This window comes from Ciconia boyciana, chromosome 5 (assembly GCF_034638445.1).
Source record: "Ciconia boyciana chromosome 5, ASM3463844v1, whole genome shotgun sequence".
NCBI classification, from domain to species: Eukaryota; Metazoa; Chordata; class Aves; order Ciconiiformes; family Ciconiidae; genus Ciconia; species Ciconia boyciana.
Window position 1 is genome coordinate 43,139,320 of NC_132938.1, and position 27,742 is coordinate 43,167,061.

The following is a 27,742-nucleotide window of genomic DNA, read 5'->3' on the forward strand; positions in this document are numbered from 1 at the left end:
TTCAATTCTCCTGCTCCACAGTGCTGCCTCTTTTTAGCGATTGATAAACTAGTAATTTTATGTAAAACCTGATGTATTGACCAAACACGCCAGGTCCACTAGTCCTAACCCTCCAGATTAAAGGAAAACGATAAGAGGTTTCACAGTCTCCTCTGTTTTCCCCACCACCAACCTTTGCTTCGCCCCATCACTTGCAGCAGGCCCACGCTGCACCCCGGCACTGCCCCGCCCGCTGCCCGGCAACCTCCCCTCTCCCCTCGCCTATCGAGCTTCAGCCCTTGTTTTTAGGGCATTACACAGAAGGAACCGATGGGGGAGCCGTGCGTTTTACGAGTTGTGCACGAATCTACACAGGATCGGCATTCAAACCCGCTCAGCGAAACGCAGCCGAGCTGCCTTCACGGCCGCGCTGCCTGCAGCTACCGGTCCCGCTCCCCTCGCAGCTCCCAGGCAGCTGCGCCGGCCAGGCCCGCCCGCGGCCTAGGGCCCCAGCCGCGGCCCAGGGCCCCAGCCGCCGCGGCGGCCCCGAGGCCCTGAAGGAGCCGCCCCGCCCGGCGCCCAGAGGCCGCCCCAGCGCCCGTCCGCGCCGGCACGGAGCGGGCGGGCCCGCACATGCCCAGCAGCGCGGGCAGCCGCCGCTGCCCTCTCCGGCCGCCGCCGCCGGCTCCGCGCCGTCCTGCCGGTAGGTGCGCGCGCGGCCCGGCCAACGACCGCCAGCGGGGCGCCGCCGTCCCCGCCGCCGTGAGGGGCCGCGGGCGGGGGCGGCGCGGTCCACGGCGGGGCGGGCACCCGCAGGGAGCGGAGGAAGGCGGTCGGGTCGGGTGGCGTCGCTCGGGGTGGCCCTGGGGGCACCGTCCCCGCGGCGTGTCCCCTCCAGGAAGCGGGGCAGCGGTGAGGTGTCTCGGGAAGCGCCTCGGGGAGGGGGCCGAAGCGCTGCCTCGGATATCCCCTAAAACGCAGCCGGAGCCAGCCTGGCGGCCCCCGGCTGGAGGTGGCGGTAGGAGGAAGAGCAGAAGCCATGCCTGAAATGCTGGAGCAAACCTTTGTATATAGCCAGCACCGCTACGGCAGGGCCTTGGCGTGCTTCTGCTGGGGGAAACGCGCTTGAGGGTGAGGAGAGTTAAGAACGGTATTTTTAGAAAACATGAGGGGTTTTCTTAAGCAGCCTTGCTCGACAGATCATTTTTAATAACTGCCAGCACATGCGTGTTGCTGTGGCTGCTGGAGGATTGTTTTCTGTGAATTCAGTAGAAGCACACTTGGAAGTGGTGGTCAAAATGACAGTGTCTCTTTGCCCATCATTTGATTTCTGTGCTTTCCTTATTATGACAGAGATGACAACTTTCCTGGGAGAATAGGCCTTGAGGCTTCCTGCAGGACTGCAGTTCACTATCCACTGAATCTCTGTGGGCACCAGGGAAAAGAGGGGAAAAACACTCAGAGGCATTTTGAAAGACATTCTTAATTATCCTTCCTAAAAATAACACCTCTAACTTAACAATTGTTGTGACCCATAATGATGGCTTGCAATTGTTAAAGTACATTAAATGCAATACTTAATGCAGCTAAATAAAGCTGGATTCTCATTAAGAAAGAGCTGATGGGTGTTTAAGATCTGTCAGATCTTCACATTTGTAATCTGCCTTTAAAACTCCACAGCTGGCAGTAAAGGGAGGGGAAAAAGGCTTTTTCCTGTTCACTGCAAACCAACAAATTCCCCAGATCAAAGCTGTATTGCTATTTGTGTTTTATCAGAACAGCAGCATCTGGCCTAATCTAGCTGTGCCAGTGTCATTGGGAGGCTGTGACAGAACCCATGAGTATGAAGTAGAAACCTTTTCCCTGAATTCAGAAAGGAAAATAAATTCCAGCACCAATTTTAACATGAATAAATTTACATTTAATTTATGATAGAGCACATCTATGGAGATGACAAATTGGAAGCATTACTTGTGGGAGATGCACATACCAAAAGCACGAGTGTTCCTATTCACTTTTCCAGCTTCATGCCCAACTAATTGCTCTTTCCCCATAGATATGAATTACTCTCGATTCATCACCACTGTGAGTGCAGCAAGAAAAGCATCTCCAATAAGACTTCTGAGTGAGTATATACCTGTTCTTTACAGGTTCTCTGGAAGGGTATCATTCTACATTCTGGACTTTGCTGGGGTATCATGGTATCAAGACTTGAAAAGACTTGAAAGAAAACCATGCTGTAAGCTGACAGGCAAGGCCAGTTAACTCGTTTGACTTTTGTCAAGTTGAGAGAGATATCAAGCAGGTATAAAAAAAGAATAAGGTGAATAGCCTTGAACCATTTCAGAAACCCATACAGACAGAACAAATAGTATTGTCACTTCAAGATGTGTCTGAAAAATCTCTGCTACTGCCTATGAAGCAGGGCTTTTGGCACAGTTTGCTGCTGAATTTACGCTGGTTCTCGAGGAACAAGCTACTGCTAATGACTTAAAATTCCATCCTAACATGTTTCTTTCCACTTAGCTTTCTGGTATCCTGTTAATATCCCTGAATTCCTCACCACTCCCATACCCCATGTTGCTACACTTTCCTTTTCTCTATTACACTATCTTTAGGCTACCATGTTACATAGTCTTCTGTGTGACAGATAGAAAAGGTTAACTGCCTACTTGTTTACTCAGTTGAAAGCTACAGGGACCTGACAGGATCAGAGCACAAGACAGACATCACTAGTTAAGTCTTCAGGGGTCACTTTCCTCTCTTGATAAGGGGCTGGCATTTGCTGTTCTGCTTAAAACACTTCATACAGGTACAGCTAAGTCAACTAATTCACTCCAGTCTCTATACTTTTTCAAGTGATACATTGATATGCATCACAACACAAATATTAAGTAGCACAGCTTGTGCAGAAAGACACATTGAGGATGCAGTTTTGATGACAAAGTAAATCTCTTTACCAGACCAAAAGTCACAGACATGACCCATATTGCTGAATTGATAAAAATTAACTCTCCATGCTCAAGTTTGCTGGTAGGTAGTGGAGAATAAACTTGTTAACAGAAGGCATTAAGCCAGATCTGGTGTCATCTGTCCTCTCATATCTGATATAAAACTGTCAAGCCAGCATGAATGCCATATTGTGAGCTCTTAGATTTAATGCAATCAAGTGCCCTTGCTGGATTAAGGTCCAGTCTGCACTGCACAGATTGGGTCTGAATGATTGTGAAACTGTGACTTTAAAGCAAGAGTTGTTAACATTTTCTTCGTACTGAATTATTTACACAGTGCCTCTGACGCTACAGCTGGGCTGCCAGAAACATTCCCACCCTTATGGAAAAGCTATAATCATAGATCTATCAGTGTAGCTGCAGTACTGCCACATCAGCTAAAGCGAGACTGAACAAAAAACCAAAGCCAATCATTCCAAGTCAGTCTAAACAGAAGATCATTAAGATTTTAAATTCTTGAAGGTTAAAAGACATCAGTCACAGAAAGAGTTTTTATAATAGTAGAGCAGTGCAGATAAGTTACAAATAGCTTTTTTATCTTATTATTTTAAAATAAAGATGATTTGTTGTTTTGGTCTGTCCCACCCGTGTCTCCCTCCCCACCCCCCCAACACCTATTTAATCCAAGTAGAAAGGTGAGTTTAAAAACAATTATCATCCTTTTGAATTCATGACAGTTAGAAAAATAAGTGAAAAATTAAACAAACTTCTGAGGACCATTATTATATACTGACTAAAGGATATGATCAGTGTTGCAATAATCAAATTGTAACCAAGGTCTTTTCCTTTTACTCTAGCTGAATTGATGCAGAAGTCTCCTCCATCTCTCATCTCTCTGGCTGGCGGGGCACCAAACCCTAACGTTTTTCCATTTAAGAGGGCTACTGTTGCCATTGGACATGGAACTGCTGTTGAGATTGGGGAAGATCTGATGAAGAGAGCTCTCCAGTACTCAGCCTCAGCTGGGTATCTGTCACAGCTGCTTGCACTTCAAGATACAGAATCAAAGGGTCATAGAATCTTATTATTGCATTAATTCACCTGTGTTTTTAAAACCTGTTTTACAAAACCAGGTTTAACTTCTTTCAGTTTGCCTCACTATTTACATTTCAGTTTAAGTGGAAAGTTTTGAGCAGATGAGTAATTTAAAAAACCCTAATACTAGTAATTCTCAAGCCAGAGCATTTCCTGGCTGTTAGTATTTGAGAATCCAGACTCCCAAATCACTAGGACAAATCATTTTGTGTTTTGCAGTAAGATATTCATTAAAAGATACTGCATTGCAATACATAGTTTCCACATTCTGGAGTATTTGTTTTGCTCTCATTTCGTACCATATAAAGTCAGTATGCACTACTTGTGGTAGATGAATGGAATTATTTATAGTATTGTCATTTTTAGTACAAAAATTGCATATCATTAAGTTACTTTAGCACTCGTGAACTCCTCAGCAGGCAGCACTGAGTCAGGCTTGTGACAGGTTGGCAAAAATATTTAGGTACCTACAGAGGCACACAGGGCATTAATCAGTGAAGTTAAGACTTTTCTTAATATTTAAATGAACCCAGCCATTTGTGAACATCCTACAAGGTCTTAAGACATATTTTTTTGGAGAAAATCTGTTTCAGAAATCCTCATTAGCTGCAGCCTGTTACTAGCAGTATTGCAAGCTTTGTCACATTGCCACATTTGTGTATGGAAAGATCACTCCTAGGAGTGGATATTGCTCAGCCTCCACCCCATTCCATCCTTGGCAAATTATTTCCACCCAGATTTCAGTATGATAATTTGGTGTACAGACCACAGATGCCTATCTCCCCTGCTTTTCCATGAGAAACATTTACCTCATTTTCATCATTTGATAAAGCAGTCATAAAATCAGCATCTATGTATCTGTGTGACAGTTGAAATCAGACTCAGGACTGTGTGCTAGATTTGGCAGTGATTTAGAGGAACAGCCTAGCTTTGGCCTATGTAAGATGTTAGATACACCTTATTTTATTCATGTTTTAGGATTCCAGAGCTGTTGTCTTGGCTAAAGGATTTCCAGCGGAATCTGCATAATCCCCCCACAGCCAACTACAGTCCTGAGCAAGGACAAATGGAAGTGTGTGTCACAACTGGCAGCCAGGAAGGCTTGTGTAAAGTAAGACCAAAAGCTTCATATGTTAAAAGCATTTCTTTCAGGGAGATGTTTATTCTTCCATCAGTTCAGTTATAGTCAGCATTAAGTGACACTGTATAACTGTATGCAGGGTAGTTTGTTAAATATGTCTCAGTATTATCAATACAAGATAACAGAACTGAAATAAAACTGGTGTGGCAGTACTGAAATAAAACTGGTGTGGCAGTCTAATCTGTCAGGACTGCACAAATGTTCAGGTAAACCAAAAAAACCTGTCAGAAAATATGCTATAAGGTAACATTTCATGTTACTCAAGTAGTGCAGTAATAAGTACATAGGTGCATTATTTGTTTTACCGTAACTCAATTCTAATTATGTTAGACTTCCTTAAATAATTACCCTTTCCACAGTCCACTCTCACTGCTGCTTAGTTGTTCCTTTCTGTAACTGAAGCACTGTTTCTATTGTATAATAGAGCACTGTCTTTCCATTGCAAATTGGTATTCTCTAACTGATTACCTAGCTTTGTTTGGCTCTAAAGCAGATTTTTCATAGAATCACAGAATCGTATAGGTTGGAAAAGACCTTTAAGATCATCGAGTCCAACCGTAAACCTAACACAAATCTATTCATCTGTCATGTGTTCATTGCTTTTCTCACAGACAGCATAATTAAATGGTTAGGGAACTACTAATATCTAATCAAGATTTTTAATCCCACTAAGTCAGAAGTATGAAGCATGTGTACAAGAATGGCACAATCTTTCTAAAATACTCTTCACAGGTGTTTGAAATGCTCATTAATCCTGGGGACAACATCCTTTTGGATGCACCTACATACTCTGGGACACTAGCAGCTGTAAGTATTTTTTAGCTACAAAACATTGTGAATGTTACATTTGAAGTAAACAGCAATTTAGTACCTGATCTGCAGGCTTGTGTACACTGTCTGTATTTACTGTAAAAACATACCTAAGAATGAAGTTTTTAGTGTTAGTCCAGTGAAGTTCATAAATATTAATTCATAGAAGCTTTTCTACTAAAAGTTCTATAAAAGCTATTCCCAGGATAGAAGTTTCTCTTCCAAATCCTGGTTCATTCAAGGGCTAAGGTCACATTTGGGATTGGAAAGAAAGCCATCACAACCTAGTCAGGTTGAATCAAATTTATAACAAGGGGATATTTTAACATGTCAGCACATTCACCTGAAGTGGTCTGATTATACCATAGCTATAAATAATATAAAATTGGAACAGGCCTGAAACATCCATATACAAGTATAAAGACGCGAATTAGTAAGAACTATACAAAAATAGCGAAGTTTACATCTGAAAAGTAATTTAATCAGTATGTAATTAAATGTCAGCTCAAAAATGCATAAGAACTGTAAGTGTTAGAATAGACAATACACCACAATTTCAGCCTAGTCTCCCCTTGTTTCAAAAGGAATTTTGTTATTTTTTTGCTGTGCTAAGTTTGAATATATCTTATCTAATTGAATACACTTTGTTAGGAATATATTTTGACAATACAGCAAGTTGCATTCTTACTTAAAAATGCAGAGCACTACATGGTACAAATTGAAATTCCAGAGAGGGGAGATGGCATGCTGCTTTGTTGGTATTGTACCTATATTTTTTCATACTGCTGTCAACTTGTCATTGCAGTAGCATCATTTCATTCTCCCTTGTATTGGTGAATATATCTATTGAGAACAAATTCTCTGCCCTTTGTCAGTGAAGAGTAGCTTATAGTTCTGGCACTTCCACTGAAGTAGAGTGTAAATTGTCAGTAGGAGCTGAAGGTGCTATGAACTTACTATCTGTGGTGAGAGCATGAGGAGTCCTGAGAGAACACAGTTCAAATCCACAAAATCCCTTTCTGCTCACAAAACCATGCATGATTTCCTAGACAAGAGCAGCAATTGGACATAGGAGCTACCCATTTCTTCTCAGTTGGCATAACAGGGCAAATAGAGTAATGTGGTAAGTTTGACAAGCTTCACAGCAAATTCAGGCAAACTTTCTTTTGAATCACGAGGCAAATGGAGTTTGAGATAGCTATAAAATCAGAAAGACTTTGTATCACTGAAATTTTACAATGCCAATGACAAAAGGAAGACCTTTGAATTATGGGATTATGACAGTTTTGTTCCTCCTATCAACAGCTGAGACCTTTGGGTTGTAACATAATTAATGTTCCTAGTGACCAACATGGCATTATTCCAAAAGCTCTAAAAGAAATTCTATCTACTTGGAGCTCAGAAGATGTAAAAAATCGTAGCCACCACCTCCCCAAATTCTTGTACACTATTCCAAATGGCTGCAACCCAACTGGAAACTCTCTGACCACAGAGCGCAAGAAGGAGATTTACCAGGTATGTAGCTGAGATCTTGTGAACCGTGTAGGTGGAAATGGATAAATGTCAGTCTCATTTCAGTTGAGGATACCCCATGGGTAGTGTTTGTGCCCATTATCGGTCTAGTAGACATCCCTCCCAGAACTTGTTTCTAGCAGAACCTCTTTCATGGCAACTCTTCAGAGGTGGACTATGCATTAGATAAATTGTTTTTGCAATAGTAGCCCATTGCTGGCTGGTATCTTTGCCATGGGCTTCCAACCAGACATATTGCAAGTTTTCTGCATAGTTTGAACACTACATGGAACAGACCTTCAGTTATATACATGTGTCCTTGTACTGCAGGTACCATGTTTACTCTTATAATTGCTTAATGTCTAAATTGGACATTTGAAAGCTTCTCTTAATAGAACCTTGTATATAGTGAATGAGCAACCCATAGGATAATATGGTCCTGTTAATAGGCCCAGGGTATAGGAAGAACTGAATTTACAGTATTTTTACATTTTAACAAATCTTTACTTTTTATTGATTTCTTTAGCTTGCAAGAAAATATGATTTCCTCATAATAGAAGATGATCCTTACTACTTTCTTCAGTTTGAAAAGGTAATTTGTCTTCCATACTCCTTAGTAACACCTTCTTTTCTGGTCCAGGACAGAACTAAGGTTTGAGCCATGGATCTGCCTGCATGCTCCTCCTTCATGTCCTACCAAGTTAGTTGTAGGCCTAACAGTCTATGCTACTTTCAGTTGTTGTCCCCTTTGTGGCATTTTATTGCATCAGTCCTGTTAATCAGTGGTTCAAATTCCTCAAGCCTTATACAAGACAGAATTTCTTTCATTAATCAGAAAATGACAAAGATTTTGCCTCCAGAGCAAAACAATATGCCACTGAAGCAGCACTTGAAAATAGCAGCCTCTTAATGTTCCTTTCAGCCCAGTCTCTTCTTTCATTCAGTGGAAGACTGCCTACTCCCAATCTACTATATCCCATTTTTACCCCCTCACCTTTTGGAGAACCCAAGGGAGTTCTCCCAGGTACCACAGAAAGTAGTACTGGATAGGCAGCTTCCGTTCTTCATGTAAATTTTCCCCAAATGGGTAACAATCAAATGTTGACCTGTCTTCACACATGGATCTACAGTTGCACGGTCTGCAAAAGTACCTAACTTCAGGAATAAAAGCTAGTCTTGTAAAGCAGTAAAACATTGGTAGAAGCTAAAGTTCAGTATTTTCTATTTTGAAATAATTTTAATGGGAGGAAGCAATAAAACTGCTTCGCTTACTCATTGAATAGCATTGTGTAGCTTTGTTAGAGAGTGTACGGGGAGAAGGTGTAAAAGTAGAATTCATAAGGAAAAAGTGCGCTGAACTCAGATCATCAAAATTTGGTCATACCTTGATTTCCTTTCTTAAGATAAAGCTACAGGGCCCCATCTTAGAAATTACAGTATCTTTCCGTTTACTCCATAAAAAAAGTCTTGGCAGAGAAATCATTATTTCTCTCTCCTACTTATGGCATCATACCAAAACGTGAACTGAACGCTTGTATGCTGAACAGTGGGCTAAGCATCAAAAAATAACAAGGCTGATTTCTTGATGACTTTCATAGAATATTGTAATCACATCTCAGACAGCTAGCCTAAACAATCACTTGTCAGCAAGTTACTGCATTTTTTTCCTTGGACTGTGCATCTGTAAAATATTTACTATCAAAATGTTTCTTTAAGAAGTTAATTATGTCTTCATAGTAAAGAAAATAATTCCATCATAATCTTTACTAGCACCTTGAATTTTATTTTTTATTTTTCTTCCAAGCCATGGGCTCCAACTTTCCTCTCAATGGATGTGGATGGCCGAGTTATCAGGACTGACTCTTTCTCTAAAATTCTCTCATCTGGGTAAGGCCGGCTTCAGACTGCTCATCATCGCCTGTTCAGTTAAGACACAAGACTAATATTTCATACAAGTTGATCAGACATGTCATAGTGCTTTTTCATCTAATATCTATCATTTCTGGAATGTACTTTTGGATCCACAGCTTTTCTCAGTCTGCTCACTTTTCATGTCATCTCTTGGCAGTCATTTAACTCCAGATTCTGTTTCTCTTCTGATACTGATAGTTAAGCCACTCTCCCCAGGCAGCCCATTCTTGCAGACACCATATAGGCAGAAAGACAGGTGCTGGAATCCACCTCTGTTCCTGGAACTCCTAGGGGCTTTTCTCTCCTTTTTCCATTTCTCCTTCTACCTCTTACCATTCCTACAGAATCCCTGAACTTGAAATACAGAAGAGAAATGATGGCATCATTCTCCACAAACTATTCTTAGGGTTATACTGATCTCTCATCTTCTAGCCTTACAGTTCTTTCAGGTTGTTTCCATCTGCCTGAAAAATTAAGCTGGCTGTTTTCCATTTCACACGAGTCAACATATTTGATTTTTAACTTGCTTTTGTTTATTATTCTAATAGATATAAGAAAGTAGTGTGAATTCTGCACTGGGAGCTAGTGGATTATAACCCCATCCCTGAGAAAGTAAGGGGACAACGTGATGCTAAGTGTGATTGCACTTTCAGAAGTGACACTGCAAAAAGGCATGATGCAATTTTATCTTTATCAAAGACGCATACGAGCTTACTGGTTCTATTTTTCTTCAAAGAAAAGCTTCAGCCAATCTGTAGAAATGGGTCATAAGTATTGAAGCATGAAGAAGAATCTGGTTTATCAGTCTAAATTCCATTTATTGTGCAGTACTGAAAGGGAATGAAAGAGTAAAGCTGTTTGCTACTTCCCATCTGTTTTTCATAAAGCCTGAGCATTCATGATTTTTCATTATGTGAAAACCTATCTTTCCTTCCCTTTGATTAACGTAACCTTTATGGTTGCAGAGGAGAGCTTACAAGTGTGGGATATGTCCTGAAGTCTCAGAACTAAGAAGCAACTATAAGCATTAAAAACCCGTATATGTTTTTATTTCATGACTTTGATACTCAGCCTATAAGTTGCATAAACCTGGTGCTTAAGGCAGTATTAAGATATAGGTAAACTTAAATGCATAAAAGATCCTTACAATATCAATGAAATGGTTACGGGTTTTCCTAGTTATAAGTTAAACCATAACTCACACAAAGTTATTAGCACATTGCATTTCTGTAGTAACTTTTTTCTTTTTTTTTCCTCTAGGTTAAGAATAGGTTTTCTGACAGGTCCCAAGCCTCTTATCGACAGAGTTATTCTACACATTCAGGTTTCAACAATGCACACCAGCACTTTCACACAGGCAAGTACCAAACTGCCACCTGATTTGTATTTAGAGAAGATAAACATATTCCAAGTCATAAGAAACCAAAACCAAACAGCTTTGCACTTTTGCAGTTGCTCTGCACTTTTGCAGTTTCGTTTATAATAAGCACATACATTGTCAATTCTACCAAAATAAGAGAGACCACCATAGAAATTACAACCAGAGCCAGAGGGTGTCTCAGTGCACAGAAAGCACAGCTAATATGCCCTTAACCCTCAAAGTGCAAGAATCAGGATTTAAAATACTTTATATCTCTTGCTAGTAGGTTCACTGGAAAAACCTCAATGTAAAGCATACAGTGGAAGCACTTAGTTTTTTTTCTCTTTTTCATTCTACTTTGTAATTAGAACAATACAGGCAGCCCACAGAGACATTACAAAGTAGGCTGCCAACTACAGTCCCTTTAGAGTTAATAATAAGGAAAGGAGACATTGAGCACATCTAAATATGGCTTCCATCTTCCAGCTCCATTAGTTCATCATAGAGGCAGTATTAAAGCAGAGAGGCTAAGGGCAGGAAGGTAAAGCAATATAACATTGCCTTCCTTCTCCCTGATTACCATATTTAGCTCTCCATCCATTTTTCCCTCCCACTGCCCCAACTTCCAAACACTGCCATGATCCTTGGAGACAGCAGTAACGTGGACTACAATGTCCTGTTGCAACCTCTGTTTATAAAGGGCTCCAAGAGACCCCACATGCAATTTCTTGCCTGTGTGGAATTCTGAATAATGCATCAGGCTATATATCTTTTGATGATTGCAGAACAGTCCTGTTTAAAATACGGTATTGATGATGTGTTTTATTTCTTTAGATTATGATATCACAGCTGCTTCAGCAATGGGGAGAAAAGGGTTTCTTGGAGCATATAGACAGGTAGGGTCATGTCATATGTGAATCCCATCATCTGTCATTCTGCTCCTTGTTACCTACACAAAACATTATTTGCAGTAAACAGGTCAGAGGAGGTGCATCAGTATTAGGCTAAATGGATAAGCCAGGTCACCAAGACTGACAGTATTCACACAAGAGTCCTGAAGGAGCTCTGTGTGAAGCTGCAGACATGCAGGTCAGGGCACATAAACTACCACTACAGACCGACAATCTGCCAGTTCAGGGGCACAGTCATTATGCAGCTCCCATCTGAAGGGACCTCAACAGGATCCTGGGAGCCCCAAGTCAGTTGTTAATAAAGTTTTCATCCCTGCTGAAGTGCTAGGGTCTATAGCAAAGGCTAAGATCACTGAGAACATAATCTACTGAGAAAGACAGCTTCTATAAAGGGAGTTCTTGCCTCACTAACTCAGCAGGGATTCACCCTCTAACATCCTTAATCTAATGATTGCGGATGCTGATGGAAAGAATTATAGAGAGCAGTGAGGTTCACCTACACTTGCTAAACATTGCCTCTGTCACCACTCTTGGAGACAGAGCACTAGGCTAAGGTCTAATTCAGCAAGACATTTCTTATGATACTGATGCACATTTGGTTTTCATTTGGAGGAGCATAGTTTCTCTTGAGTATCCATGCTTCATTTCAGATGCCATACTTGGATGCCATTAGAACCCCAAGCTTCCTACTTCAGTGGGTAGCATGCTACATTCTGCAGAGGCCTGTAACAGGAATGTAAGCAAAGCATGGAAAAAGTTCTTGTATCTGACTGTAACAGCCACTTCTGTCCCCTGAGCACCTGCCTGTTGTCCATACTGTAAACACCAATATTTAAAAAACAAACAAACAAAAAAAAACCACCAGACACACCAGTCCTGGCTTTGCCTTGTTTTAAGAAGTAGAAGCATAAAGATAAGTTTTGCAGGGAAGCTTGGACCACACTTTAGCTCAACTTTCAGCAGTTAGAAAAATATATCCTAAATGCATCTTTTTACTTACCACCTTTTTGTAGGCCAAAAAGCATCCTTGATAAAGCTAGAAGGCTATTCTTCCTTTTGATTAATGAGAATAGTGCTGCAGTAGGGTAGCTGCAACCCTTTATAACCTTCCAGCTCTGTTGTCAGGTGACTTATTGATGAGGCCCAACAGCTGACTGCAATCTTTTCCAGGTGATTTCATTTGGACAAGGTTGACTTGTTAGATCATGCTTTTGCATAGGAGCTAGCCTGTTGTTTGGAGCAGCTACGTTTTTGTGGAAGTCTTGTCTCACTAGCAGTTACAATTTCATTCTAACATGAAAGTAAAATGATAACAGAAGGGCAAAAAACTTGCAACAGAATTTGTAATGTGATAAAAACTGCATAAGTGAGATTTACCATTTCATGCAGAATGTAGCAATCAGTGTAGGTTGAGTCCCAAAACTATATAAGCCTTCAGTATCAGGTGTAATAAAATACATCCAGAAATCAAAGCTATTTGTTCAGAGAGTATAAAGAAAAATCTAAATGTAAAATTATGCAAATTACTAAGTATGGTTTCTCTTCAGAGAAGGGAACACATTTGCATCTGATTTATGAACTCTGTATCAGGCATTTCTCTTGTGTCTCCTGTTGCAGAATCACAGCTGTCTCATTTTATATCAACAAAAGCCACTGCACATGTTGAAACTTGGGTTAGGGTCATTTTCCCCAGTAAGAGATTGAATTATTTTCAAGTTTTACTTAAAGTGTGAAGGAGATAGATAGGTTCAAAAGTTTAGAAAAGAGGAAGCTGTCAAATAGTCATGACAGGTTTATCATATGATTTGCTTTTTACCTTGTGAAATATCATTTCCACGTGTACCTATTACACAAATTCAATCCAAATGCACAAATATCGAGTCTGTGCTTTTGCATATGTGTAAGTCCTTCATTTTCTTCAATATGCCTGTTTTGTGTGGTAAATATTGCTAACAGGGCTTGTATCTACTGATATAATAGACAGAATAGATATAATATATAAAGAGTTTCCATGACATATGTAAAGCTTAGGAAGCAGCCACACAGGCATTTCCTCTGTCTGGTTCATCGGTGCTTTGTTGGAGACACGCTGAGCATTCAAGACTTCTCTGATACACGTACAAAGTTTTATACACACAGGATACTGTATTGTGCCCATCTAGGATATGCTCATATTTCCATTAAATGTGCACTTAGGTTGTTCAAGCAGAAAAGCTTTGTTTCTGCCTTTGGAAATAAATGGACTCTGAAGCGCTATGGGATCGGGACTTTGAATTTATAATTTACTTTCAGAGTGGTGGAGTTCTACAGGACCCAGCGGGATGCAATGCTCATTGCTGCTGACAAGTGGTTAAAAGGTCAGTGAGTGCAACACAGCTAATTACTTAGATTTTTTCCTAGCTATTTATCGTCTTTGTGTTTAAGAAAAATCACTAAAGTTCATCCCTTGACTGAAGTGACAGATAAGCACTATAGGCAAATCAATGACATAAAATATTAAGCTTAGGACAAATTATCTAGTACTGCTGTTTTCATGCTTTTCTGGCGGGACAAGATGGTGATGAGAAAAAAGCTCACCACGTTACTGTATAAAGCAGTTTTACAAAGACTATATATTTCACTCCACTATGTTCTTATGCTTTCTATGTTTAAAGTCTCTGTCTTTAAAATCTCTGTCTGAAATAACCAGATATTGTGGCCTTAATTTAGAAAAAGATATAAACAATCAATATAGCAGTAGTGATAATAATTTTTTTGTCAGAAATCAATTTCAAATGTCCCCTTTTGTGGTTAATCACAGAACATACAAAGGATTTGATCAACAATAATGCAATTCCAGTTAGTGACTCACTCCTTTTAGTCAGTCTAAGTGGAATCAGCAATAACTGCTTAAGAACTGCCCACCTACCTTAGATGATACTTCCATGGGACATGGGTACTTGGGCACCACACAATCGTTAATATACTTACTCTTGCTAATTCCAGGTTTTTAGGTATGAAGTATTTCTTCTTTTTCTATGTGGCTCTGAACAACCATGGGTTGTTGACCTAGGTAGGCCCTCTTTGTCTCAATTCCCCAAGTATCAAAACAGTGTAATAGCACTGGGCTACCTTAAAGTGTATTGTGAGAATATACTCATATGTAAAAGACTATAGGGTCTTCACGTTTTCTAGTAATAGGAGCCATAATATTATGGAAGACAGACCTTTATTTTGTAGATATGCAATGGTTAAATACATCAAGGAAGAGCTGGAGAAGATGTCAAGTTAAATAAATAGTTTCTTCAAAAATATGTCCAAAACTAGATAAAGAATTCTAGGTAAACAAAAGCTATACAGTAAGTCTGCATACATAATTTAAGACATAAATCCTCTCTAAGCCTTCCCATCCTCCTCATAACTCCTAGGCTCTCCTTTTCTTTGGGGAAAAATCTATAATCATTGTAACTTAAAGGAAAACAGTTTTGCACTTTGTGACACTTTAAATTGCATTGATAGTCAATGTGATATTAGGAGAAACTGCATCAGAAAAATTATTTTAGATCGTTTACTTGATCTGAAAGTAATCAACAAATGTAGTTTGTTAATGTTTGGGATTTCTGTAATTAGACCAATCACTTTCACAAAAAGTATTGAGGATACCAGCACAAGTGCAATAAGCCCACACAGATTTGATTATGAGTACTTTAAATTTTGCAAGTGGCATCCTGGCTCTGTGGCCCACATTCCCTTTGAGTTCCCTGGAGCAATGAATCTAGAACATCACTGAATCTATGAGGTATCAGTTAAAGGTGGGGCAGAAGTTTCTTTCTTGATTCCCTTCTTTTCTCTCTCTCTCTCCAGACTTGGCAGAATGGTACCCTCCTGCTGCTGGCATGTTCTTATGGATCAAAATTAAGGGTGTTTCTGATACACAGCAGCTGATCATGGAAAAAGCTTTGCAGAAAGAAGTATGACCTATGGTTTAATGGTTTCTGATGTTAAAAGGAAATGAGGGAAGGATGAAATAAATTTACCATATCTATCCACACATATGCGCACACATAAAAAAGCAGGGGAACTTGCTGTGCACCATCGAGTCTGCAAGTCAGGCATTGTTGCATAGTGACGCATTAATAAAATATTTTCATGTCTGTATTCAGATGTTGATAATTAATGAGCTTACTTAAATTTAAACCATTATAATATATAGTACAGTGCCATGTATACAACATATATATATAATATATGTACCTATATGAATGATGGCTGTCCACTATATCTTTTAATAAGAGAAATTAAGTGTGAATTTATTTCTACAATTTATAAAAGCCAGCACTGTGTACTGAGTAAACTACATCCCACCTCACTGGAACTTCTAAACATTGTGATGATAAGCCCGACCTGATAACCCACCAGCCTAGGTAACCAAAACCTAAGAGCCCTTTGATTTTGTTTTATGAAAAGTCTGATTCTAGATGGCATATTTTTGGCTTCTCATTGAAGAGAAGAAATATATTAAGCTATGTTCTGATACCAGTGTTTCAGCAGTGAGCCTTCTCAAATTTAATTTAACATAGTGTTTTAAAACTGTAGAAATGGTGATAACTGGGTGGCTAATCCATTTTTCTTAGGTGTTACTGGTTCCTGGAGGAGCATTCAATATCAATAGTTCAGAGCCTAGTTCTTATGTCAGAGCCTCCTTCTCCCTGTCTTCTCCAGCCCAGATGGATCTGGTAAGTGAGATATTTTTTTTTTACATTCTTATCAAGACAGTTTCTCATATAATAATGCTCCCTTATTTTTACTTACTTCTACTTATGTGTTTTCTTGAATGTTAGTGTAGGTTTTTTAGTACTTAGGTGATTAAGCAGTACTTTTGAAGCAGTATTAGTTGTTTCTTAGGCAAGATACTCATATCCAAATGACCTCAAAGGTACCAAATTTTTAGGACCACTTAAAATTTTTCTCATACATGTAGAGTCTCACACTTAATCCTCCCAGACATTATTCATAAAGGCTTTACTGAAGTCAGAGTAAGTTTTGCTATTTGCTTTAGCATTAGCAGACTTCACGTGTCTTTTATTTTCCAGACTTTCCATTCCTGAGATTGAATTACCTGCTTTCTTTTGTATGTGTGTGTTGTCAATCCTTTGTAAGAAAGAATATTGTTTTTCTTTTATACAATTGACATATATGTTGTATTTCATTTCTCAGGAACTAATTTTCTATGTATTTTAGGAACATTTTGGATATTATCTGGCTGTATCTGTAAAATCAGTGGGAAGAAAGATAGGACACATTTATTTGTGCAGATTTAATATTCATTTGATTCAGGTGCTTAAAACAGTTCAGTATTTGTAGTTGTACTTTCTTTCAGTTATGAAGGTTTGTAACAGATAAGTGCTTCTATTGCCTTTCTATTTCTTCTTCTGTATTTCTTCTGTTTCTTCCTTCTTGTTTGTAAAAGTAATTCATAACCATACTATTGACAGTCAAATTGTACCTTTTATATGCTTCCCCACTCAACTGTTCTTCCTTTTCTTTCACCTTTGGAGCCCCTAGGCCCTTATATTAAGGGATCTAGGGATCAGTAGTTGTATTAAAAGTACAACTGTTGAGTTGCACCTGAACTCCAAATAACCTTTGAACATCAATATATGTATTTTTCTGTTTCAGAAAATTCTGCCTTTTATTTTCTCTCAGAGAAGTGGAAGCTTTGTCCAGTCAAAGCCCATACGTGTTGTTAATAAAAGGAAAACAGAATATCAGCATAATTTTGCAGTATAAAATACTGAGTTTGTATACGGTTAGGGTAGGTTTAGTAGCTTTACAGGCTTGGTGTGTTGCCTGTTTAAGTAATGCTAGTGCTGGAATATAAACGTGAACCATATTTGTGTCGTTGCAGGCCTTCAAGAGACTGGCTGACCTTATAAAAGAAGCTTTGTGAAAAAGCTAAATAGAGCTCTTGCAGCAATCAAAATTGTCTCCAGAAAATATTTAACATTTGGATTTCATCAGAACACTTTAAAAGCAAGCACAATACAGTGGATGTTTCCTTAGATCGTTTCAGCTAAAAAAGCAAAAAAGGAAAGATTGAAAAATAATTTGCTTAATTTTTTTGACAGGACATTGCATTACTAAATTTATTCCAATTCAGAAACATTTTAAAGTACTCAAAAACAAAATGTTCTGTTTCATGTCAAATCCATGGTTTTGTTAGATTTGAATTGATTTTTGTTCTGTCTTTTGTTTTCCATTTGGGTTGGGAAATGGGGAAATCAGTTCCTTAGGAAGTTGCACCTGAGGTGGTCTTAGCCATTATTACTCAATCCCAACTGATCCATTCCTCCAACACCTTATGTTGGAATTGTTTTTGTGTGTCACTTTCTGTCTTGTCCTGCTGTATGGCTTCTGGTTTTGAAGATTTGAAGATAAGTATTTAATTTTACTACAGTTTTGCCAGATAAAACTGAGGTAAGGATGTTAAAAAATTGAAAATGATCCAGCAAAACTAGGCTATGATTACAAATAAAACTATTTGGCCTAAGGTCCCTTGCAATTTGCATGGGTTTTGCAGCTCATTCTCTAATTTGTAAAAGGTTTTCTGATTTCTGGCTTCCACTTCAATCTGTGAATAATTACTCTGTACCTGTGTTAGAAAATCTCTGGTATGCAAAGGCTTGTGGATGTGCTAATAGAACTGTTCTCTGCTCTGTGTTAATCAGATGTGTTTTTGAACAGATAGCGTAAGTAACTGAACATGGGCTGTAGTGGAATGGACAATACCCTGACACTGCCAGATGTACAAAGCAAGCAAAATGGAATAATAAAGAAATGTTTTGATCTCTAATCCCTTGGTCATTATCATCCCAAACATTTGATACTTGGCAACATGTACAAAGCTTTCAGAAAGTTTTAACCATACAGATTCTCCAAGGCTTCCCATTTTGCTTAGTGAGTTAAGTTTTATTTACTGTTTGGATGAAAGCACTGTAGTTTTCCACCAATAGCAGATGCTTGTTTCCTTATGTGCAAGTGTTCAGAATTTCAAAGTAAAAATATGTGTTCAAGGATCCAGCCCATCCTTCAGCAGCTCAGGTAACCCAACCACATATGGGTCAGGCACAATCTTGCTTAACTGGAAGTTTCACAAGAGTCATGGTTTTAGTAGTAACAATAATTTTCATTCCCTCTTTTCCCCCTACTTATAAATAGCCTGTGTCATAACAAACTAGCACACATGTGTGCCTGTCCCAGCATCTCTCCTATCACCAGGATCATTCCAGTGCCTTCAGCCCAGCATCATCTTTTATCTCTTATCATCTCAAGCCTTTTAATTTAGTCACACATCCAAGCCACCTCTGCACTTTGCAGCTTCTTGAGCAGCATATCCAAGCTCAATCCTTTCCCCTCTTCCCAGATTACTGCGACTTTTAGTCAAGTCCACATGATTTTCAGACTAATTTTCTCCAATTTGGTATCAGTACATGACGCCTTTCTTCTCAGACCCATTCAAAGTACTTGGTGTGGTCCCAACTTGTCTGTCACTCCTGCCCTCCTTTTGAAAACATGGGGCTGGGTCTGTTGTCCCACCACACCTCATCTGCAACCCAACCCGCATCTCCAGGTTCCCCTCTGATCCTCCCTGTCAGCAGCAGGAGTGGGACTGCCGCTGGCGGGCCGGCGGGCAAGCTGCTGCAGTGGATGAGGTCGGCCCCACCACAGAGTCAGGCTGGGCTTGGGCAGCCAGGACCCACGGGGTGACACAGTGCGGGAAGAGCCCGCAGCCCCGAAGCTGCGCTCAGGGCACCAACACTGTCTTTGAAGACAAACCTGTCCCTTCTTACACTGTTTGATGGTGCTAACGGGGGTCTAAACTAGCAGTGTCCTCTGTGCAGTGCTGCTCAACAGCAAGTTTGCACGTTTCAACTCAGTTTCTTAACCACGTGTAGAAATTTTGAAAGCTCTGACTTTGCTATCAGTAAGGCAATTTTTATCTTGGGTTCAATTTAGAAAATCATTTTGTACAACAACGAATTGATGTGTCTGTTTAATTAAAAATATATTTTTACAGAGGAATAAATGTAAACATCGTGTAAGACTGATTTTAGTGCTCAGGCAAATAGTATTGTCATTGTCAAATACTATTGTCGTATTGTCATTCAGCCAGACCTGAATTAGACAAACATCATCAAAATATCATTATTAAGGAAGCTTTATATTGGTGATGTGTTGAATAATACACCTCTTAACTTCCAGAGATCTAAATGTTAATTTAGTTGAATGTAAGCAAAATGCAGTTCCATTTGCTGCACATTAGATGCTTTTGCTATTAGCTAATTTAATTTAGAGAGTTTGGTTTTTTCCCTGACTGTGGTGAAGCATCTAGAATTAAATTAATATCCTGAACAATGCAAACTGAACAATGGCAGTGAAATCTTATATGCACATACTGTTTCCCTGAACCTCTTAAAGCCCAGTTTCTGGTCTCCTGGGAGAGAGCATTCACTGTGATTAAATGTTCCTGGAGGAAGCCACTTCGAGACAAAAGGAACAGGATGGGCAGCAGGTTCACATAGAAAGAAATTCTGTGGCAAATGAAAGTTTTGTTTTTCCCTTTCTGTTTCATCCATCCAAGAGCAAATAACTCTCTCCTTCATAGCTGGGCTTAAGCCATCTGATGCAAGTGACAGTCTACCATTGGGGAAGAGAGGGCGCAGAGGAAGGAAAGGGCTCGGTGTGGTAAGCACATCCTCCGATGCTACCTATGGGCAGTTGTGGCAGAGCTTACAGCAGTGCTGTAGAGAGCTGCTTGACATGTGGGCAGCTCTGGGCAGGCTGCGTCTCCAGACTTATTTCTGAGTAGGCAATTACCTGCCCATTCTCTTGTTCCACTGGATTTCCACCAACACTTTGGTTCCACTGGATTTTCAGGCTTGTGGCAGATGAAAAACACCTAGAAATTCTGGACAAATAGCCACTGTACATGACCCAAAAAATTCTGCTGTACAAGGGACATAAATCTCAACCCATCTTACGCACATCATCTGTGCACGTGTTGTTTTACACATTTAGACTTGTGCCACACACCCCACTTAGACTTTGCGAGTTTTACAGATGTAGCAAGGGGGAGCAGTTCTTCCCTGGGAGAATGGAAATATTAACTATAAACAACTTCAACATAATTCCTGAACTTCTGCAGAAAATATATTTACCAATTTTAGGTTCACACAGGTCATTGATCTGAAGGAAAATATCCCCCTTCCAAACGAGAGCCCTTCAGCACAGCTGTGATTAATGAATAATTGAGAAAAAAAGATTTTTATGGGGAATTCATGAGAAGAGAGAATGTATGTGTGTTCACAATATGACAGTTCTTACGTTAAACTGTGAGCATGGAGAGAATTATTTCATCTAATTGATTGTCAGGCCCTGAGCATCAGTGGTGGTGTCCAAGAATTTATAGTTTTTGTGGAAAACACTTGGCTCAGTTTTGGGGGATTGTCCCTGAAATTCAGAATGCAAGTTTCATTTTAAACTTCATCCTTTAAAAATCGTTTGCTCTTTGTGGAACCTTGTAGTTTAAAACCTTGTGACCTATAGATCTGCAGTACTTTCAGTTCTGCCTTTGCAATCTGGATTGTGATACACTGGGGCAAATATTTAAAAGAACTCCATTGAGCTGTACTGGTGCATGCCCTAATCTGTCTTGTTTTCTTTATTATTTAATAACAGTTTTTGAGCAGCCCACTGTAGGCTGCGTCTTAGATGGGAACAGAATGATTGCAGTGTTTGAACTGTAACCATGCTGAATGAAAAGCACTCTGCGAATACAAAGAAACACACATTTTCGTTCTTCTCACATTGCTACCAGGAATACCAGTACCTCACTTTTCTCATAATGGCTGTGGAAGCTATTGTGTAACCCTGCAAAGCTCAGATATCACCATGGGAGAAGGAGAAGGGTCTTGCTGATTCATTTCAAGAATGAATATCCCAGAAGTGTGTTAACAAATCCGACTGCTACTAGAAGATTCCCTGCTAGCTGTACAGAATTTGGAGAATACCTTCAAAATTATATTTTCTTTCTATTTGCAACTTATATTAAATCAGATCTGGGTTGATATAGCAAGTGAGTATGCTGTGATGTGACCTGGAAAAAATTAACATGAAGGTATTTCTGTTCCTTGATTTACATAGACCTTTCTCTATGTTTGGCTAATCACAGAATCACAGAATCGTATAGGTTGGAAAAGACCTTTAAGATCATCGAGTCCAACCGTAATAATGAACTGTGAACCTAAAATGTTCAAAAGATTACAAATATTCTCCTGCACTTTCCTCAAAAAAATCAGGCCTTAACAGAGGTAGAATACCATTGGCCTGGCCCAGGATTTTGGCTCCTGGTTATTTTACGCTGGAATTTCTACCCAGATCCAGCTTGAGACGCCAGCCCTAAAACCCTTGTGGTATCCAGGTGCATCAGCAGATAGGAAACTCGATCTTTCCAGTGCACATCAGCACCAGCCTGTAGCCACGAAGGACACGGTGGAGCAGCTGTGTGGCTGGAATAAGCTAGTACTGGAATAAGCACCAGAAGATGGTGCGGGCACATCCTGAATTAGTAGTGGGCAAAAGCGCTGAAGAAGGGACAAGGTCGCAGCTTTTGTACACTACACATTTCAGCATGTAAATGCATGCTGGCTCAGCAGAACCCTGGAGGAGCAACTGCTGCAGTGTCTCTTTCAGGAAGGAGAATATAACCGTCTGTGTAAACCCAGAATCCGGGGATATAAAACCAAACTATTGTTTCTGCAGAAACGAGAAGTCTTTTCTGTTCTTTTTTCAGCTTGTTCCATCATTTGAATCCAGAAATCCGTTTATTTGTGTCATCAGCATGAATTAGCACCAGTTTGTCTGCATATAAAAACACTTCAGGAAAAACCTACCCAGTCTGGCTCCTAAGAGAATACCCAGTTTAACTGATATAACATTAGCTTTTCTATTGTTATTTAGCCATGAAAATTTAGCAGAAGGTAGAACACGTCTTGCTGTGAAACTGATAGCAAAGTTTGATTTTAGCAATCATGAACACGGCTTGTTCGCCGCCATTTTGTAGCCACCAGAATGCTGGAACAATTTGAAACACTAAATTTCTTTACTTTTTTTTTACATTTTACTTGTTTTTAATGTCTTTAAATTAAAATTTAAATTGCATCTAGTGAAAGCCAATATTAAACAAAATTTAACTGGGCAAACTAATCCCTATGTTTATGTTATGTTATGTTTATGAAGTTGCACTAGTGCTAGCCTAGTTATTCCTGGAGAATTTTTTGGAGTTACATCTGTATTGATGACTTCTGTTTCCCTTTTTCTGGGATAAAGAAGTTTTTCTGACAACATCAACTTATTTTATTGCCTTATATGGAATCCTCTTTCAATTAGACAATGTATAATTTAATACACTCTCTCACTGTCTGCCTCTCCCCTGAAACAATAAAAAGGAGGGATGGAAACACCAGTTCAGTTTTCTTGGTGGACTATGTAAAATACTATTTTCAACACAGTTCCAAGAACTTGGAAGACATTATTTAATAAGCAAATGAGCTAGTTCCTGCATCTCTGAGGAAGACTGAGAAGAGTTTCTGTCTTAGTATGGGCATAGCCAGTTAAACAGTAAACATTTTAGGCATCCCACAAACATGAAAGGAAACAGCAAATAGCCCTTTAGAAATACCTAAGAGAGGAAATATTTTATCACAAACCTAAACGAAAAGAGAACAGCCTTAATTCTTACAGATATGTTATTCAGTATCCAATTTTTTCATACCTTTTCCACTTCCAGGTATTTAACCCACACTTTTGTATGTCAGGGCATTTTTTTTTCATCTGGACTTCTTTGTTCAGCTCTTTTCACAGATGTCTCTAACCATTCCCTCCACAGGCCCCCCAGGTAACATATTTTTTCAATAATCAGGGCCAATTATTTTCTCACAATTGCCAGTATTTTGTTTATCTTTTATTAATTTGATGACCGAGTATGCTATTACCTTATTCTCTGCATTTTCTGTAGGTCACATCATACATAATCCCATCAATAATTAATCTCTGGCTGGTGGCAAGTCTGACCCAAACACGTTTTCATTTAAAGCAGCCAGCATCACTATAGGAGACCAGCACTGACTTTGGGGAGATGTACCTAGGAAGGGTATGTCCTGGTTTCAGCTGGGATAGAGTTAATTTTCTTCCTAGTAGCTGGTATGGTGCTGCGTTTTGGATTTAGCAGGAGAATAATGCTGATAACACACTGATGTTTGAGTTGTTCCTCAGTAGTGCTTACACCAGTCAAGGACTTTTCAGCTTCCCATGCCCTGCCAGGCGCACAAGAAGCTGGGAGGGGGCACAGCCAGGACAGCTGACCCCAACTGGGCAAAGGGCTATTCCATACCATATGCCGTCATGCCCAGTATAGAAACTGGGGGGAGTTGGCCAGGGGAAGCGATCGCTGCTCGGGGACGGGCTGGGCGTCAGTCAACAGGTGGTGAGCGGTTGCATCACTTGTTTTTTTCCCTGGGTTTTGTTCCTCTCTTGCTCTCTTGTTGTTTTCCTTCTCATTACAATTTATTATTATTATTATTATTTTGTTCCAATTATTAAACTGCTTTTATCTCAGCCCACGAGTTTTCTCACTTTTGCTCTTCCGATTCTCTCCCCCATCGCAGCGGGGGGGAGGGTGAGTGAGCGGCTGCATCGTACTGAATTGCCGACTGGGGCTAAACCACAACAGGTAACTATCAGGAATATAGTATTGCCTATATCTTCAAGTAACAGCAGTTACGCCACATGAATAAGAGTGTTATTTGTTTCTGCTTCCTAATTGGCATAGTAAAACGTTTCCCATTTTTTACCTTTTTTATTCCTTTTTATTTGGTTATTGTTACTTATTACCAGTCATATAAATTAAGAACTAGTCATATTTATCAGGAAACTGACTACTTTGTGGTACTCTGTTTAAACTTTTCTATTGGATACCTTTAGGAACTCCTTATTTTTACTTTCAAGATGAATTAGGTTACTCAGCAATAGTATTTTTATGAAGCCTATGACAATGGCCACATTTCTACGGCCCCATTTAATTCGCTCCCTAGTAATTCTGTGATAATCCTTAGGTGTTAAATTAATTCCCACATAATAGATGTCCAGAGAGGACTTTTAGAAAGCAACATGCACATATGATTCAGGGATTGAACTCTGTGGATACCAATCATGTTTGTAAGTGGTGTTTGCTGTGAACAAAAATCACAGTGATTCATGAGTTTCAAAGCCAGAGGAAATCATCATCAGATTTATAATGAAGGCCACGCATTTTCATTATCTCTGAGAAAGATAACCTATCTTGGTTTTAAGGCTTAAAATGATGGAAAACCCACCAGAATAATCTATCCGATTAAAGAGCCCTCCATTACATGGCGTTCTCTCCAGTCATGTCACTTGTATGAATTCAGCTAATTCCCTAAAGCCAAAAGTAAGGGATAAAAAGGATATATTTCAGAAGTCTGGAGCTGTTCTCCTAATTAATGAGTTTTCAAAAGAGTCTCCACAGTCTCCTCAAAACCTATCCTAAGCAGGGAATCATGACATTTCCCTTTTAGACAGGAAGATTTTATAAAGTAGATAAGGGAGAGGGTGGGAAATACACCAATGGAAATAGTTTCTGTACTGGCAAATCACCCTTTGCTGTCTGGTGTCAGAAATAAGGAAATCACATTTGAGCCTTTTATGATTATTATATTGTCATAAACAACATCGACATTTATGTCAGAAGCATTATATTTTAAAAGGCCATTGGATATGCCTGTTTTTCATCCTGGCAGTTTAGGCCTTGGGCTATTTTGTAAAAGTGGTGTTCAGAAAAATGATCTGGAATTGCTTAGCTGTGGTACCAAAGCCATGAAGGTGGGATGGGGTAAAAAGCTCCTACAATCCCCTAACTGTTTTTAAAAGTAAAACTGTTTTTCAGAGTGAGTAAAGTATTTAGGAAGGTGAAGTCCTACTGATTATTTTTGTAGACTCCTGAACGACCAAGTTAGTTTTTAAAATGGAACTAAAATTCCTAAGACAATTACATGGGTTTGATGTCCTCTTTAATAAAATCCCATATCAAAGTTTCATGACTCAGAATTGTAAGGGCAAGAGGAAATCTTAGCCACGTTCTTGTGAGCTTCCTGAATGAAATGGCAACGCCATGACCACACGTACACCCGCACATTGCCTCTGAGGTCTAATGACGGTGGAAAAGATCTTTGCAAACAGCTCTGACCTTTCTCTCGCTGTTCAAACCAGAGTATTGGTGATGCTCAGGACAAATGAAGTGAGAAGGACAACACTGGAGAAAAGTCCAACAGCAGAGGAGAAAAGGAGAGTAGAACAAAGCAGGTAAGAAAAGTCCAGTGATAACAGACAAGAAGAAAACTTCCCCAAAGCCACATACAAATTGTTGAGAGCCACTTACTCTGTTAGAGATGTTTCTAATACTCATTCACAGTGCTAACCACTCTTTCTGATTGTGAAATGGCCTTCTTTCTCAAGGGACAAAAATGTTTTATTTCTCTGAAATTTATTTATATATTAAGGATGATAAACATCGGGCCACAACAATCCTGTATGACTATGTAACTACTGACACTTCCAAGGATCTCATTGAAAATACTGCTTACTCTGCTTTTTACCCAGGCTATAATGGAATTCTTCTCATAGCTTTGATAACATCTTTACCACCACACTAGAAGTGTAACAGCTGCCACAGCTTGGTACCAGTAACTGCTTCACAGAGCACAGAAGATACAATATACTGTGATGAATGAGCTACACAAATGTTTTGCCCCTGCCAAAAACTGAAACCTGCAACAAAACCTGTTCACTTGCTCTTATGCAGCACTCTTCATTCAGAAAATTGTAACTGTTTTATATGTGCAGCCAGCATCACAGCATCAGAAAGCATACAGGGATATGAAACAGATTCCCTAAGGGATGTATAAAATGTGCCAGGCACTGCAGTTTGCAAAGAGACTGAAGGCATGCAAGCCAGCTCTACAAAACCAGCGATGGCATAGGCAAAGCGCATAGGGAGTGGGTGTGCACTATTCTCATCCCAAAAGAAGTGGGGGGAATTTAATCAGCAGATGCGGAAAAAACCCAGGAAAACCTGTTGCATGCACCATAACATTACACAGGACTTTGAGCGGGCCAAGTATACGAATGGGTCTGAAAAAAGGATTAAACACAACGATTGAGAATAGGTCCATAAAAGACTATTAAACACAATGATCCACATGGTCTAGATCAGGAGTTCATAATCCAATCATTGCCTGAATGATGGAGGAGCTCAAAGGATTACTAAGTATTTCCCCATTTCTTATGCCCTTCCTTTCGCCATTGTCAGAGACATTATACTGGACTAAAACCATTGGTATAAACTAGAATGGCAATACAGGTGTTTATGTTAGCTTGTCTCTGTTTTTAGCAAGGACAATTCAGGCAAGACAGATTATTGTGTAGGAAGTTAGTGACAGCAAGAATTAAAATCTAGGGACAAGGTTTAGAAGTAATCCTCAATTCATGCACAGGTACCAAGTCAGTTTGCTGCTAAGTAAGTTCAAGCTTTTCTTTAGGTCACATTTTTTTCCAGTCTTGGCTTGGCTTCTGTGTGCCCAGGTTAAGCCAGTGGCTGCATTATCGTGCGGCGTCTATATACAATATCTTATTTCCCCTTTCTAACTGCAGTTGAATATGGATGGAATGAATAGCTGCGTTGGAACAACATGTTGGTTATATACTGAAGGGAAAAAATCCTAATGGGGTTGCCACATGGGCAGAGCATTGTAAAAGGCTTTGACCTGGATTTCCTGTTCCTTTCTCAGTAACTTTGAACGAGTCCCTTCATTCTCTGTGTCCCCATGGGGATAACGATAGCTACCATCCTTTGTGCAGAACTTTGATATCCAATGATGCTGTTGACGTTCCCAGGTACTTACATCATCTAATTACTTAGTAGAACCTGACAATGAATGCAAATTTATTTGAGACTCTT

At 39.6% G+C, this 27,742-nt stretch overlaps 1 protein-coding gene across 4 annotated transcripts; it reads left to right on the plus strand.

Moving 5' to 3' along the window:
• The first annotated feature begins 284 nt into the window (after positions 1 to 284).
• Positions 285 to 18,509, plus strand: AADAT (aminoadipate aminotransferase). 4 transcript variants are annotated; one of them, XM_072862376.1, is made up of 14 exons: positions 285 to 682; positions 2,036 to 2,104; positions 3,788 to 3,956; positions 5,004 to 5,136; positions 5,899 to 5,973; positions 7,282 to 7,491; positions 8,015 to 8,080; positions 9,293 to 9,375; positions 10,660 to 10,756; positions 11,594 to 11,655; positions 13,963 to 14,027; positions 15,514 to 15,620; positions 16,284 to 16,385; positions 17,558 to 18,508. In XM_072862376.1, exons 1-14 carry the CDS (start codon positions 613 to 615, stop codon positions 17,597 to 17,599), a joined length of 1,350 nt encoding a protein of 449 aa, XP_072718477.1. In that variant the 5' UTR covers positions 285 to 612; the 3' UTR covers positions 17,600 to 18,508. The 4 variants fall into 4 exon arrangements, 3 of the variants coding, with proteins under 3 accessions (XP_072718477.1, XP_072718479.1, XP_072718478.1); XM_072862377.1 differs by lacking the exon at positions 285 to 682 and adding an exon at positions 690 to 1,110; XR_012042648.1 differs by lacking the exon at positions 15,514 to 15,620 and having other exon boundaries at positions 17,558 to 18,509.
• The last annotated feature ends 9,233 nt before the right edge of the window (positions 18,510 to 27,742 follow it).